General features: G+C 40.2%; 1 protein-coding gene across 1 annotated transcript in view; it reads left to right on the forward strand.

Annotated features, from left to right (window-relative positions):
- Positions 1–16,306, forward strand: part of LOC122803316 (proteoglycan 3-like) — a 257,685-nt gene that overhangs the window by 68,229 nt on the left and 173,150 nt on the right. The window contains exon 4 of the mRNA XM_044072882.1: positions 16,052–16,192. Within this exon, the coding sequence (XP_043928817.1) occupies positions 16,052–16,192 (141 nt within the window). The remainder of the gene's footprint in view (positions 1–16,051; positions 16,193–16,306) is intronic.

A 16,306-nucleotide genomic window follows, 5' to 3' on the forward strand; every position in this document is an offset into this window, starting at 1 on the left:
GTATATATATATCACAGGTCAGCTGCTCTTCCTCAGATAGCTCTGTGTGTAATGGCTGAAACACTCAAGTTAACTTCTTAACAGAAAGTTGAAACCTGAAACAGCTTTAAAAAATCTCAAAAGAACCAGTGAGGTGATTTTTTCAAGCCATAGCCCTGGCAACCCAAGTAGACAATGACCATAAACACTAAACTCTCACTGAAGTTGGGGATGGTCTTTGCTAACTATGATGGCCCTGACAATGAACTCAGAAAACAGCCTCTAACAAATATCTAGGCTCACAACACAATCAGGAATATAGAGAATATTACAACTACTACCTAAAGTATTTTAGGCAGAACACTCTGCAGAAATGTTTATTGCAAACACAATCAGGAATATGGACAATATTACAGCTACTATCTAAACTATTTTAGGCAGAAAACACTACAGAAATGTTTATCACAGGTGAGCCAATAGCTATGAAATATTGTACAAGTATGCAGTATTCAATAAAATTGAAATAAATATCTAGAATAAGCAAAAACTACTGGAAATAAGCAAAAAAAAAATAGGCTACTTAGTGCTATATATCACAGATCAGCTGCTCCTCCTCAGACAGCTCTGTGTGTCTGATTTTAGATAATGAAAATACATTAAAATTTCTTTACACCAATGTTTGCTACAAATTTCTAAGAATACATATTTATTTTCCATTATATAAATGTATTTTGTTATTCCTAAATGTATTTATTTTCAATATTTCTTAATATTTTTGTATCTAACATCTTTATCCCCCAAAAAATCTTCTTCATGTCTTATTAATGAAACCTAATACATATTTTACTAGTGAACCCCTCTTTACTGGATTCAGTCTAGAGCACCATATGATGGTGAAGATAACTTGTAATAATCATTTCTCTTTTCTCCTTTGAGATCTGTATCAACAGCTTGTCTCTTTAGATTTTCTTTCCATATGCATTGCTGCATTACTGCATTAATTGTTAATGGAAATGAATAATACTGATAGAGCAGCATTGTTTAACTCCCCTTCTCATAGGAATTCTTTCACTTTGTCATACATTTACCAAGATTGTAACAGTTTTTCTATAAGCTGACCATAACAAATTCATAATTTTATTTGCCATGATCTATAATTTTCCATAGCTTTACTGCTCCATATTATCAAAGGCTTTTATAACATTTGCTATTACCACCTCAAACATGTTTTATTCCATTGTTATCTTTCCATCACTTTTTTAATGAGTTAATTCCTGTCTCATTCTGCCCTTTAGCCATACACTCCTTTTACTAATCCTTTCTGAAATCATTTTTCAAATCTTTTTTGTATCATTTTCCTTAAAACTTTATAGTTCACATTATTAAGTGCAATTATTCTCTGATTTCTAGTAGTCAGTATTATTAAGTGCAATTGTTTTCCAATATCGTTATTGTATCCTTTCTTCTAAAATTTTATTACTCCTTTACAAATGTCCACACTATTAAATATATGTAATGGATATATCTTCCTTTCTTCCACTTCTTTATGCAGTTATATAATATTCCATTTAACTCTGTGGTTAATGACTCATTAACCTGCTTTAGATCTTCATCCGGCTGCAGTAATGTTATGTATTTTTCAATTTTCAACTGTGGACATAGTCTCTGACTTTTCAAATTCCTCAAATTCTGCTAAATGCTTCATAATTTTTTATGTCAATTTTGCAAATACAAATATAATACAAATTATGCAGATCATATTTTCACAATACTTCTAAACAACATTAATTTACAGAACCATGTATGTTAGATGGCTACTATGAGTGGCAGTACGGTGTACCATAATGCCGTGCATATGACAGCAAGATTCATTTAGACACACGGTTTTTGCAATATTAATTTTGATATGAAAACATAATAGCTTAAATTCATATCTACTTTACCAAACAAGCCACCACATTATCCACCAAAGTCAAAGTCAAAGTAAACTTTATTGTCATACAGATCAACAGAGAGGAAAAAGTGTGTATGACTGCATGGAATTTTGATGCTCAGGCTCGTACCATATGAACGACAGTTTACAGAAGTAAGACAGATTAAATTAATAATAACTTAAAAATAGTAATAATAGAAATCAAAACGAGATACTAAAAATAAATATAGCAAAAAAATGAAAGCTTTTACAGCAGAAGCAAAACAAATTCAAAGGGGATCCAATGCCTGTCAGCCTGGGATGATATGCTCGACAAGCCACGATGCTTCGCTAGGGACGGCTTGCACCTGTCACCCCTGGGCTTTCGGATATTGGCAAAGGCTCTTGCTACCCCCATAGTGCCTTTTTTAGGCAAGGCTCAAAAGACAAACCCACCTCCATAGGTATCACAAGGGATAAGAAACTAAGAGTAATGCTACTCAACGCCAGAAGTCTAAACCTCAAGATGCACGCACTCAAAACTCTCCTCAGAATGGAGAACATCGATATCTGTTCAGTAACAGAAACCTGATTCAAGGCTCCCGAGAGCACCCCAGCACTACCAGGTTATACCTCATACCATGCTTTTCGGCCCCAAAACTTGGACCGAACCACAAAAGGAGGGGGAGTATCGATATTCATCAAAGATACCCACACCTCCAGGTTGGTGGCAAAGCACGAAGCATCAGAGACTATCCATGTGCAACTAACAGTGGGTAAAACTGCCTTCCAGTTTATAGCCTGCTACAGACCACCCTCCCAAACCCAGGAACCCCACACGGCCTTCCTGAGAACACTGGAAAATATGAAGGTCTCTCCAAACACCATTATATTGGGCGACTTCAACTACCCAAACATAGACTGGGAGCATTACTCTAGCTCCAACACCCTAGCCCAAAGGTTCCTAGAATTTATAAACTCAAATGCTATGGAACAACTTGTTACCACTCCCACAAGAGGGGAAAACATACTGGACCTGATCATCACCAACATGGGGACTCTATGCTCCAGACCAGAAGTGTATCTCTCACTGGTAAGATCAGACCATAAACTAATCTCACTGGATATTCACATCCCGACCCCACCCCTGCCCAGAAAACCACAGTGAAAAACTTCTCTAAAGCAAATTTTACACTCCTCAAAACTGAGGTGGAATCCTTCAAAGCCCCCGGGCCTGTGGAAAATACTGCCCAGACCGCAGAATCCTTTATAAACGCATTCTATGAACACCTTCAGGAATGCATGGATCATGCGATCCCAAATAAAACCAAGACCCAATCCTCCAAAGGCAGACGCCCTGTCTGGTGGACCCCAGCCATAAACAAACTATACAATAGAAGGAGGAAGCTACTAAATGATAAAGCAAAATCCCAAAAAGGGAAGGCATCACTGATCAGTATTAGCAAAAACTACGGGCACACATAAAATTGTCTAAGGCCAGCTTCGAGAGAAAAATTGCACAGGACACTAAGGATAATCACAAGGCTTTCTTTAGTTATGTTAGGAACCTGGGTGGTAATTCCCAGATATGCTCAGAATTAGTCCAAAATGACAAAATTACACCGAACCCACAGACATTGCCAACATCCTAGCTGACAGGTTCAGCGCAACCCCCCCCCCCACCAAAACGGCAAATATCTATCCCAGCAGTGTGCTGCCCCCCTGACATCTCACTTGCTCAGGTAAGTGCCGCCCTCTCCCAAGCAACACACACAGCATCAATGGGACCAGATGGTGTCCCGGCTGCCCCTACATGAACTCAAAGAAGAGCTAAACCCAAACATAAAACTACTGTTCAATCTCAGCCTTACTACAGGATATGTGCCCAAAGAGTGGCGTACAGCAACAGTGGTCCCTCTCCATAAAGGTGGTGCCTCAACGGATCCTGGAAACTATCGCCCCATAAGCCTGACTAGCTTGATCTGCAAAGCTATGGAAAGGATCATCATGGACCTCATAAATAAAGATATTGGGGACCTACAAACACTGGATCCTACCCAGTTCGGCTTTGTTAAGGGCAGATCCTGCCTCTTAAACCTGGTTGATTTCTTTGAAACAGTCACCAAGGCCATTGACGAGGGGAAGGTGGTCCACACAGCCTACCTGGACCTCGCAAAAGCCTTCGATACAATACCCCACTCGGGCATTATAGATAAGCTCACCAGCTTAAATATAAACCCCTATGTCACTAGATGGATTGCAAACTGGCTCAAGGACAGAACCCACATGGTTAGAATTGCTGGTGCCATGTCAGACTCCAAACCAGTTACAAGTGGTGTCCCACAAGGCTCAGTCCTGGGACCTCTCTTGTTCGGTATATATTTCTCGGAGGTACAGGCCAACACGGAAGGACTGTGGCTGACCAAGTTCGCAGATGACTGCAAACTGGGTGCCATAATCGACTCTCCAGCCGACACAAGCATCCTCCAAAAGGGCCTCATAGAAACAGACAACTGGTGCCAGAGCCATGGCCTCAAGCTAAATGCCAAAAGTGTATAGTCATCCCTTTGGCAAAAACAAAGTGCCCACAAGTTACCACATAGGTGGAAATCCATTAAGTACAGAAGAAGTAATTAGGGACCTGGGGACCCAAGTTGATAGCAATCTCTCATTTGACAACCACGTGGCCAAAGTGGTTAGAAAAACATTTTATATAGCCCACCTAATCATGAAGGGATTCACATCTAGATCAGGGAGGTCATCGTGCCTCTTTACTCATCCCTCATCAGGCCCATAATTGAGTACAATGCCCCTTTGGGATGTACCTTACCAGACACCTGCAGCAACTGGAAAGACCCCAAAAGTACCTCACCAAGAGGATCAAAGGGCTCAAACAGATGCCATATGCTGCCCGGTTAAAGAAACTCCAGCTCTACTCAGTGGCATACCGCCTGTTCAGAGGAGATCTGTGCCTGACGTATAAAGCCATGTCCAACCCGGAATTAATGGACATGCTGCACCTCAGAAAATCCAAATCCCATCGAGCTACGCGCTCGAGAGACTTGAACCTCAGCACTGAAATAAATAGGACATGCTGGAGGGACAGATTCATAACCCAGAGGCTCCCTTCACTCTGGAATAAAATCCCAGTCCAGGTTAGGCAGAGTCTCTCATTGACTCTCTTCAATAGGAATCTTGATGAGTGGATGGGAGATCGTAGGTTTACCCCGGGTATCACTTCTGTGTCACTGTTAGATAGAGGCACAGTATACTAACCTCGAAAAAGGGCATAGCAAAATAAATTTAAAATGGGTGGCGAAAGCCAAACACATTCTGGCTAGGCTTATAAATGCCCTAGGGCAGATAGCCTAGTATGAACCTATGAACCTATGAACCTATGAAATACAATAACAGGAACAGACTTGGTAGAAATGTAAGGATATATAACAAACAGTACTATAAATAAAGGGGCACACATGTAAAAAACTTACCCACCACCAATATATGCCATAAACGTACAATTTACAGTTTTTATAGTGCAGCTAGAGATGTATAAAGTGAGCTATGCAGAGAGTTATATAAATAACAATGACATATTGCACATAAATTATGTTTTACCCATTTAGCGGGTTACTCTGTGGGTTTGTTGTTCAGCAGTCTGATAGCATGTGGGAAGAAGCTGTTATGGAATCTGGATGTCCTGCATCTAATGTTTCTGTAGTGCTTCCTTGTTGGTAGGAGTTTGAACAGTCCATAAGCCGGATGGTGTATATCCCTCAATAGTTTTTGGACTCTACCATAGCATCTGTTTGAAAATATATGTCCTGTAGGGACTGAAGTCTGGAGACAATGATTTTTGTGGCCTGTTTAATGATCTTATCCAGTGCCTTCTGATTAGCTTGAGAGCAATTTCCATACCAGACAACAATGTTGTTTGTCAGTACGGTCTCAACTGTGGCTCTATAGAAAGCAAGTAGAAACTGTGGAGGAGGTTAGCTCTACGAAGTCTCCTAAGGAAGTAGAGATGTTGCTGGACTCTCTTTATATGGTAGGAAGTGTTTGTGGCCCAACTTGGGTCTTGTGAGATATGTACCCCTAGGAATTTGGTGCTGTTTACACTCTTCAATGTGGCACCATTGATGATGACAGTAGTGTGTGGCTTATTTTCCTTTCTAAAATCGATGATGATTTCTTTGGTTTTCCCAAAATTTAATGTTAAGTTGCTGTTAGTGCACCAATGAATGAGTTGGTTCACCTCTTCCCTGTAGGCCCCCTCATCTTCCTTCTTGATAAGGTTGATTACTGTGTTTTCATCTGCAAATTTGAGGATTTTATTTGACTGATGCATACAGTGCAGTTATGTGTTAGAATTGTGAAAAGACATGGACTGAATACGCAACCTTGTGGGATCCCAGTGTTTAGGGTGATGCTGTTTGAGTAATGTTTCCCACCTCAGACAATTTGTGGCCTTTCAGTCAGGAAGTCAAGGATCCAGTTGCATATTTTGTTTTCTATGCCTAGATTACTCAGCTTATACAGCAGTTGTTGTGGAATTACCATACTGAAGGCAGAGCTGAAGTCTATGAACAGCATGCGTACGTGACAGTCCTTATTTTCCATGTGGCCCAAGATGTGATGAAGTGTTAAGGCTATGGCATCTGCAGTAGAAGGATATGGCCTGTATGTGAATTGTAAAGGATCAAATGTAGCAGGTAGGCAGGATGTTATGTGTTATGTGATCCTTGACCATTTTTTTTAAAACACTTCATCACTACTGCGGTAAGTGCAATTGGCCAGTAATCATTTGATGATTCTGGAGATGGTTTCTTTGGCAGAGGGATGATGTCAGCGGTCTTGAAGCATTTGGGAAATTTTTCCTGGAAGAGAGCTGTATTAAAAATGTCTGTGAAAACTGGTGACAGATGATCAGCACAGTTTTTAAGTAACCTCCCTGGGATCATATCCAGACCAGCTGCTTTGCCTGGGTGAACCCTAAGTAGGTTCCTGTCTACCTCTTCCAAGTTGAGGCATAGTGATGTGGTATCTGCATTGGTGGGTAGTCTTTTTGGTGAAGTTCTATTTGATTCCTCAAATCTACTGAAGTAGATACTTAGCTTGTTTAAAAAGTCTGGGTTATCATCACATTGTGTGGATGGTGGCTTATAGTCTGTGATGTTTTGGATCCCTCTCCACAGCTGCCTGGGATCTTTCTGGTCAGTGAAGTGTCTCTGTATTTTCACACTGTAGGCCCATTTTGCTATTCTCACAACTTTGTTCAAGTTGGCCCTGGCCTTTTTCAAAGCATCTGTGTCTCCAGCCTTAAAGGCAGCATTACACACTCTCAGTAATTCATACACCTCATTGGTGAGCCAGGGTTTTTGTTTGGCTCTGTTGGTTATGTCCTTCAGGGTAGTGACATCCTCAGTACATTTTGTGATGTACCACACAACCATTTCAATGTACTCATCCAAATTAATACTTTGTTTTTTGGTGGTAGCCTCTTTAAATAGATTGTAGTTAGTGCTTTCAAAGCAGTCTTGCAGAGCTGAGACAGCACTTTCCGACCAGATCCTTATTTCCTTCCTGAAAGGTTTTCCCCATTACTACTATTGGTTTGTAGGCGGGGATAAGCAGGATGGAAATGTGATCTGACCTATCAATATGGGGGTGGGGGTCTCCTTTGAATGCCTGTTTGATGTTTTGGTACACTTGATCAAGTGTGTTATCACCTCTTGTAGAGGCATTTACACACTGCTGGTAGTTTGGTAGCACAGTTTTCAGTTTGCCTGATTGAAATCCCCAGCTAAAATGTTGGCACATTCTGGGTTCTTTTTTTTTCAAATCACAGGCTAATTGGTACAGGCTGGCGAATACTTCATTATTGTTTGCACTTGGAGGCATTATTTTCACACCAGCTGTTCTCCATGTATAAACAGATTCCCCACCTTTAGTTTTACCACTGAGAACCTGTAATCTATCTGCTATGAATAAGGAGAATTTGTCTATCCCAACGGCTTAGTCACTGAAATTTGAGTTCAGCAAAGTCTCAGTGAATATAAAAATACAGCTGTTCCTTACCTTATCTTTGTGTTAATGTCCAGCCTGATAAAGTACATTTTGTTATCCAGAGATCTTATGTTAGCTAACAGCATAGAAGGAATTGCAGACCTGAGTGGAGCTTTTTTTAATCTTATGCTCATACCAGCTCTGTTTCCCCTTTTCCTAGGTCTGTCACATCTCCTACGCTTTCTTTGATTTTTGTTGTTTATCTGAGAGACAAAGCAGCTACAGCAGTCTGGATGAATCTTCAGCACCATATTTTAATGCCAATTTAAAAAAAAACACGGCTTCCATATGTCTCCCCAAACATGTTTGTATGACCTTTGTTTCTGCATAATTAATATAACTATGGAAAACAATTTCCTAACATTCAAAAAATTCTCTGTACTGAGGATGCTCAGCGAGTCATGTCAGACTTGGTTCCTCATGTACAACATACCATTCATGAAATGTTAGTCTTAATATTAGAATGTTGTTAATGTTCAGCAATGCACATCAAACAAATACTAATAAATGTATCTGTTTCTTTTGCCCAAGTGTTTCTAACATTATTTTTTAACACCCTTTACTTATGTACCCCCCTGACATGAGAGTATTACACTCTATTTTTGTTTTAATATGCAAAATATTTCAGATTTTGCATAACTTCTTGCAAATACTCTTCATAACTCAAGCCCAGTATATCTTACAACGATGCTTTTTATACCGTCAGCATGAAGATATCACCTTGCTTCAGAACCCATTACTTACTTTTCATGAGATATGAATGTCTATGTTAGAATTTTGTTAATGTTAATACAGTGTTGTTAAGATAGTTACACTTTTCTGTGCTGTTTTCCCTTCTCATTTTGTGTTTACCAACATTTGTTTGTAACACCACAGCTTGCAAACACTTCCCCCAACATGATAGTATTATATTCCATTTATGATGTATTAAGGCATATAAGGGAAATATTTAATAATTTAATTATTTTTATAAGTTTCTGCAAAAAAACACATCAGTAACTCAAGTCCTGTACATTCCAGATGTTCTATAATTAGGTCCTTAACTCACTTTTGGAGTCTCCACCTTGAGACAGTATAACAGTACGTAGTAATGAACAGGTACATAGATTCATTACAAATATATTAGGAACATTATAGATCACAATTGGTACATACCAAGACAGTATAACAGTATGTAGTAATGAGCAGGTACATAGATTCATTACAAATACATTGGGAACATTATAGATCACAATTGGCACATACCGAGACAGTATAACAGTACGTAGTAATGAACAGGTACATAGATTAATTACAAATACATTAGGAACATTATAGATCAAAATTGGTACATTCCGAGACAGTATAACAGTACGTAGTAATGAACAGGTACATAGATTCATTACGAATACATTGGGAACATTATAGATCACAGCAGGTACATACAGAGGTAGTATAATTGGTCTCTGTCAGTTTTTGAATGGTCTCATTGTCAGACTTCCCAATATTGAGCTGACAATATCAAATGTTGGAACATCAAAGTAGGGAAATGATTGAGAGTCTTGCTAGTTAAGACTGAGCAGCAGTGGGGATCATGGAATTGGTCCTATCCCCCCACGAAAGCAAATGTTTTCAGAGATTTTGGTGTTTGATGCTCTGATGTTTACTATTGTCAGTTTGATGTTGTGAGATTCAATCATTTGAACATCTGATGACCAGTATAACAGTATGTACAACAAGCAGATACACAGGGGCATTACGATTACAGTGGAAGCATTATTAGATCACATTTGGTACATACGCATATAGTAGAACAGTAGGTGGTAATGAACAGTTGCACAGATTCACTAGGGATCATTGGATCATAGGATCATAGGAAGTCAGTGCACTTGTGGAACACACCCTAGTGGATCATGCCATGTCAGTGCACTTGGTGAAACCCATCTTAGTGGACCAGAACATATCAGTGCACTTGGTAAAACATATCCTAGTAGGACATATCATGTTGGTGCATTTGAAGTGTTCTGATTTGGTTGCTGTCTGCCATGCCACAAGATAAAATAACTTAATTTTACCATTAATAGCGATAAACATAGTTATTAGTTTTCTGTGTTACGTAATATGATTTGTCTATTTACATGTAATTGAAAAATTGTATTAAAGTTTAACCATAACAGAAAATGGATCAGTTAAGAAGGCAAACAAAAGCACAGGAAGGGAGAGGGGAGTCAATAAGGTCATGCCAATAAATGCAACAAAACTTAATTCCAGCCCACATATTCACATAACGTACAATATACAGTATAGAAAGAGTAACAGTAATTTACTAAGTTTGTCTGCAAAGTCAGAATATAGCTATTAATATACATGTAATACTTTCAATTTTTCTATTTTCAGTTTTCACAATTTTTTTATTTATTTTTATTTAACATTTCGTAACCGGGAAAGTCTGACTTGGAACAAAGCCAATTTTCAGCGGAGGCCCAGGGAGAAATGCTCCAGACGCATGTCTTTGTAATGTGGGAGGAAACCAGAGCACCCAGAGGAAACCCATGCAACTGTAGGGAGGACATGCAGACTCCGCACAGCAGGCACCCCAGCCGAAAATTGAACCAGAGAACCTCTTACTGTGAGGCAACAATGCTACCGCAGCACCACTGCGCTATCCAAATTAAAAGTTAAATCCTACTTTTTAAGTTGAAACATTTACCTCTGGATTCCTTAAAGCCAACACTAAGTGTACCAACACAGACATATTGTAACTCACACTTTTTTCCTCCTAATATTACTTTTTCTACTGATATTCTTGCAGCTTTAAATATTGACACCTACTGCTGCTGACCTGTATGTGCTGTGGTAATCCCTAACTTAACCTACTAACGTGTTACTAACACCTACTGCTGCTGACCTGTATGTGCTGAGGTAATCCCTAACTTAACCTACTAACGTGTTACTAACACCTACTGCTGCTGACCTGTATGTGCTGTTGTAATCCCTAACTTAACCTACTAACGTGTTACTAACACCTACTGCTGCTGACCTGTATGTGCTGTGGTAATCCCTAACTTAACCTACTAACGTGTTACTAACACCTACTGCTGCTGACCTGTATGTGCTGTGGTAATCCCTAACTTAACCTACTAACGTGTTACTAACACCTACTGCTGCTGACCTGTATGTGCTGTGGTAATCCCTAACTTAACCTACTAATGTGTTACTAACACCTACTGCTGCTGACCTGTATGTGCTGTGGTAATCTCTAATTTAACCTACTAACGTGTTACTAACACCTACTGCTGCTGTCCTGTATGTGCTGTGGTAATCCCTAACTTAACCTACTAACGTGTTACTAACACCTACTGCTGCTGACCTGTATGTGCTGTGGTAATCCCTAACTTAACCTACTAACGTGTTACTAACACCTACTGCTGCTGACCTGTATGTGCTGTGGTAATCCCTAACTTAACCTACTAACGTGTTACTAACACCTACTGCTGCTGACCTGTATGTGCTGTGGTAATCCCTAACTTAACCTACTAACGTGTTACTAACACCTACTGCTGCTGACCTGTATGTGCTGTGGTAATCCCTAACTTAACCTACTAACGTGTTACTAACACCTACTGCTGCTGACCTGTATGTGCTGTGGTAATCCCTAACTTAACCTACTAACGTGTTACTAACACCTACTGCTGCTGACCTGTATGTGCTGTGGTAATCCCAAACTTAACCTACTAACGTGTTACTAACACCTACTGCTGCTGACCTGTATGTGCTGTGGTAATCCCTAACTTAACCTACTAACGTGTTACTAACACCTACTGCTGCTGACCTGTATGTGCTGTGGTAATCCCTAACTTAACCTACTAACGTGTTACTAACACCTACTGCTGCTGACCTGTATGTGCTGTGGTAATCCCTAACTTAACCTACTAACGTGTTACTAACACCTACTGCTGCTGACCTGTATGTGCTGTGGCAATCTCTAATTTAACCTACTAACGTGTTACTAACACCTACTGCTGCTGTCCTGTATGTGCTGTGGTAATCCCTAACTTAACCTACTAACGTGTTACTAACACCTACTGCTGCTGACCTGTATGTGCTGTGGTAATCCCTAACTTAACCTACTAACGTGTTACTAACACCTACTGCTGCTGACCTGTATGTGCTGTGGTAATCCCTAATTTAACCTACTAACGTGTTACTAACACCTACTGCTGCTGACCTGTATGTGCTGTGGTAATCCCTAACTTAACCTACTAATGTGTTACTAACACCTACTGCTGCTGACCTGTATGTGCTGTGGTAATCCCTAACTTAACCTACTAACGTGTTACTAACACCTACTGCTGCTGACCTGTATGTGCTGTGGTAATCCCTAACTTAACCTACTAACGTGTTACTAACACCTACTGCTGCTGACCTGTATGTGCTGTGGTAATCCCTAACTTAACCTACTAACGTGTTACTAACACCTACTGCTGCTGACCTGTATGTGCTGTGGTAATCCCTAACTTAACCTACTAACGTGTTACTAACACCTACTGCTGCTGACCTGTATGTGCTGTGGCAATCTCTAATTTAACCTACTAACGTGTTACTAACACCTACTGCTGCTGTCCTGTATGTGCTGTGGTAATCCCTAATTTAACCTACTAACGTGTTACTAACACCTACTGCTGCTGACCTGTATGTGCTGTGGTAATCCCTAACTTAACCTACTAACGTGTTACTAACACCTACTGCTGCTGACCTGTATGTGCTGTGGTAATCCCTAACTTAACCTACTAACGAGTTACTAACACCTACTGCTGCTGACCTGTATGTGCTGTGGTAATCCCTAACTTAACCTACTAACGTGTTACTAACACCTACTGCTGCTGACCTGTATGTGCTGTGGTAATCCCTAACTTAACCTACTAACGTGTTACTAACACCTACTGCTGCTGACCTGTATGTGCTGTGGTAATCCCTAACTTAACCTACTAACGTGTTACTAACACCTACTGCTGCTGACCTGTATGTGCTGTGGTAATCCCTAACTTAACCTACTAATGTGTTACTAACACCTACTGCTGCTGACCTGTATGTGCTGTGGTAATCCCTAACTTAACCTACTAACGTGTTACTAACACCTACTGCTGCTGACCTGTATGTGCTGTGGTAATCCCTAACTTAACCTACTAACGTGTTACTAACACCTACTGCTGCTGACCTGTATGTGCTGTGGTAATCCCTAATTTAACCTACTAACGTGTTACTAACACCTACTGCTGCTGACCTGTATGTGCTGTGGTAATCCCTAACTTAACCTACTAACGTGTTACTAACACCTACTGCTGCTGACCTGTATGTGCTGTGGTAATCCCTAATTTAACCTACTAACGTGTTACTAACACCTACTGCTGCTGACCTGTATGTGCTGTGGTAATCCCTAACTTAACCTACTAACGTGTTACTAACACCTACTGCTGCTGACCTGTATGTGCTGTGGTAATCCCTAATTTAACCTACTAACGTGTTACTAACACCTACTGCTGCTGACCTGTATGTGCTGTGGTAATCCCTAACTTAACCTACTAACGTGTTACTAACACCTACTGCTGCTGACCTGTATGTGCTGTGGTAATCCCTAATTTAACCTACTAACGTGTTACTAACACCTACTGCTGCTGACCTGTATGTGCTGTGGTAATCCCTAATTTAACCTACTAATGTGTTACTAACACCTACTGCTGCTGACCTGTATGTGCTGTGGTAATCCCTAACTTAACCTACTAACGTGTTACTAACACCTACTGCTGCTGACCTGTATGTGCTGTGGTAATCCCTAACTTAACCTACTAATGTGTTACTAACACTTACTGCTGCTGACCTGTATGTGCTGTGGTAATCCCTAATTTAACCTACTAACGTGTTACTAACACCTACTGCTGCTGACCTGTATGTGCTGTGGTAATCCCTAACTTAACCTACTAACGTGTTACTAACACCTACTGCTGCTGACCTGTATGTGCTGTGGTAATCCCTAACTTAACCTACTAACGTGTTACTAACACCTACTGCTGCTGACCTGTATGTGCTGTGGTAATCCCTAACTTAACCTACTAACGTGTTACTAACACCTACTGCTGCTGACCTGTATGTGCTGTGGTAATCCCTAATTTAACCTACTAACGTGTTACTAACACCTACTGCTGCTGACCTGTATGTGCTGTGGTAATCCCTAATTTAACCTACTAACGTGTTACTAACACCTACTGCTGCTGACCTGTATGTGCTGTGGTAATCCCTAACTTAACCTACTAACGTGTTACTAACACCTACTGCTGCTGACCTGTATGTGCTGTGGTAATCCCTAACTTAACCTACTAATGTGTTACTAACACCTACTGCTGCTGACCTGTATGTGCTGTGGTAATCCCTAATTTAACCTACTAACGTGTTACTAACACCTACTGCCACTGACCTGTATGTGCTGCGGTAATCCCTAACTTAACCTACTAATGTGTTACTAACACCTACTGCTACTGTCCTGTTTGTGCTGTGGTAATCCCTAACTTAACCTACTAACGTGTTACTAACACCTACTGCTGCTGACCTGTATGTGCTGTGGTAATCCCTAACTTAACCTACTAACGTGTTACTAACACCTATTGCTGCTGACCTGTATGTGCTGTGGTAATCCCGAACTTAACCTACTAACGTGTTACTAACACCTACTGCTACTGTCCTGTTTGTGCTGTGATAATCCCTAACTTAACCTACTAACGTGTTACTAACACCTACTGCTGCTGACCTGTATGTGCTGTGGTAATCCCTAACTTAACCTACTAACGTGTTACTAACACCTACTGCTGCTGACCTGTATGTGCTGTGGTAATCCCTAACTTAACCTACTAACGTGTTACTAACACCTACTGCTGCTGTCCTGTTTGTGCTGTGGTAATCCCTAACTTAACCTACTAATGTGTTACTAACACCTACTGCTGCTGACCTGTATGTGCTGTGGTAATCCCTAACTTAACCTACTAACGTGTTACTAACACCTACTGCTGCTGACCTGTATGTGCTGTGGTAATCCCTAACTTAACCTACTAACGTGTTACTATCACCTACTGCTGCTGACCTGTATGTGCTGTGGTAATCCCTAATTTAACCTACTAACGTGTTACTAACACCTACTGCTGCTGACCTGTATGTTCTGTGGTAATCCCTAACTTAACCTACTAACGTGTTACTAACACCTACTGCTGCTGACCTGTATGTGCTGTGGTAATCCCTAACTTAACCTACTAACGTGTTACTAACACCTACTGCTGCTGACCTGTATGTGCTGTGGTAATCCCTAATTTAACCTACTAATGTGTTACTAACACCTACTGCTGCTGACCTGTATGTGCTGTGGTAATCCCTAACTTAACCTACTAATGTGTTACTAACACCTACTGCTGCTGACCTGTATGTGCTGTGGTAATCCCTAACTTAACCTACTAACGTGTTACTAACACCTACTGCTGCTGACCTGTATGTGCTGTGGTAATCCCTAACTTAACCTACTAACGTGTTACTAACACCTACTGCTACTGTCCTGTTTGTGCTGTGGTAATCTCTAATTTAACTTACTAACATGTTACTAGCACATACAGCCGCTGTCCTTTTTGTGCTGTGTTAATCCCTTACATAACTTAACTTACTAACGTGTTACTAACACCTAGTGCTACTGTCCTGTTTGTGCTCTGGTAACTCTGTATCTCACCATTGCAAATGCAAGATTTGTACTGTCAATCCCAATCCATTTACTGTAGCATAAACACCATCTCTTTGGTGATATGACTAATTTATACACTGCACTGTATCATTGCTTTGTAGATCATTGATAGTATCAACATTTTCATAAACACGCCATGCCTTTTGGCCAAGGACATACCTAGAAACAGTCATTTGACCAGTGTGCTTATCCAGTAATCAAATGTCATACAGCAAATAATGAATCAAAAATACAGGCATTTAAACAATAAAATAATCTGAAGTTGATTTGCTTTTTATAACACAATTTTATTCAGATTTTACAGTTTAGCTTGTCTGTTCTAATGTTCTTCTATTCTGCAGAAAATGTGTAAATCCAAAAATGTCAAAGGCAACTTGTTGTCTATCCACACCCATTCCTTTCATGTGAAACTTCTTGAAGAATTGAAGCATTTCAGTAATACTGAGCATGAAGTCTGGATTGGGGCCACAAAAGGCAGCTGGGTAAGTGCAAGTCGCCATGTTACATTATTGATTTTACTTCTGAATTCTGTCATTCTGTCTTCTGCACACAATCTGTCTCTGAGCTGCAGTGAGGAATGAGTTTCAGCTCAAATT

This window comes from Protopterus annectens, chromosome 5.part1, assembly GCF_019279795.1.
Source record: "Protopterus annectens isolate FY-2018-M chromosome 5.part1, PAN1.0, whole genome shotgun sequence".
Taxonomy (NCBI): Eukaryota; Metazoa; Chordata; order Ceratodontiformes; family Protopteridae; genus Protopterus; species Protopterus annectens.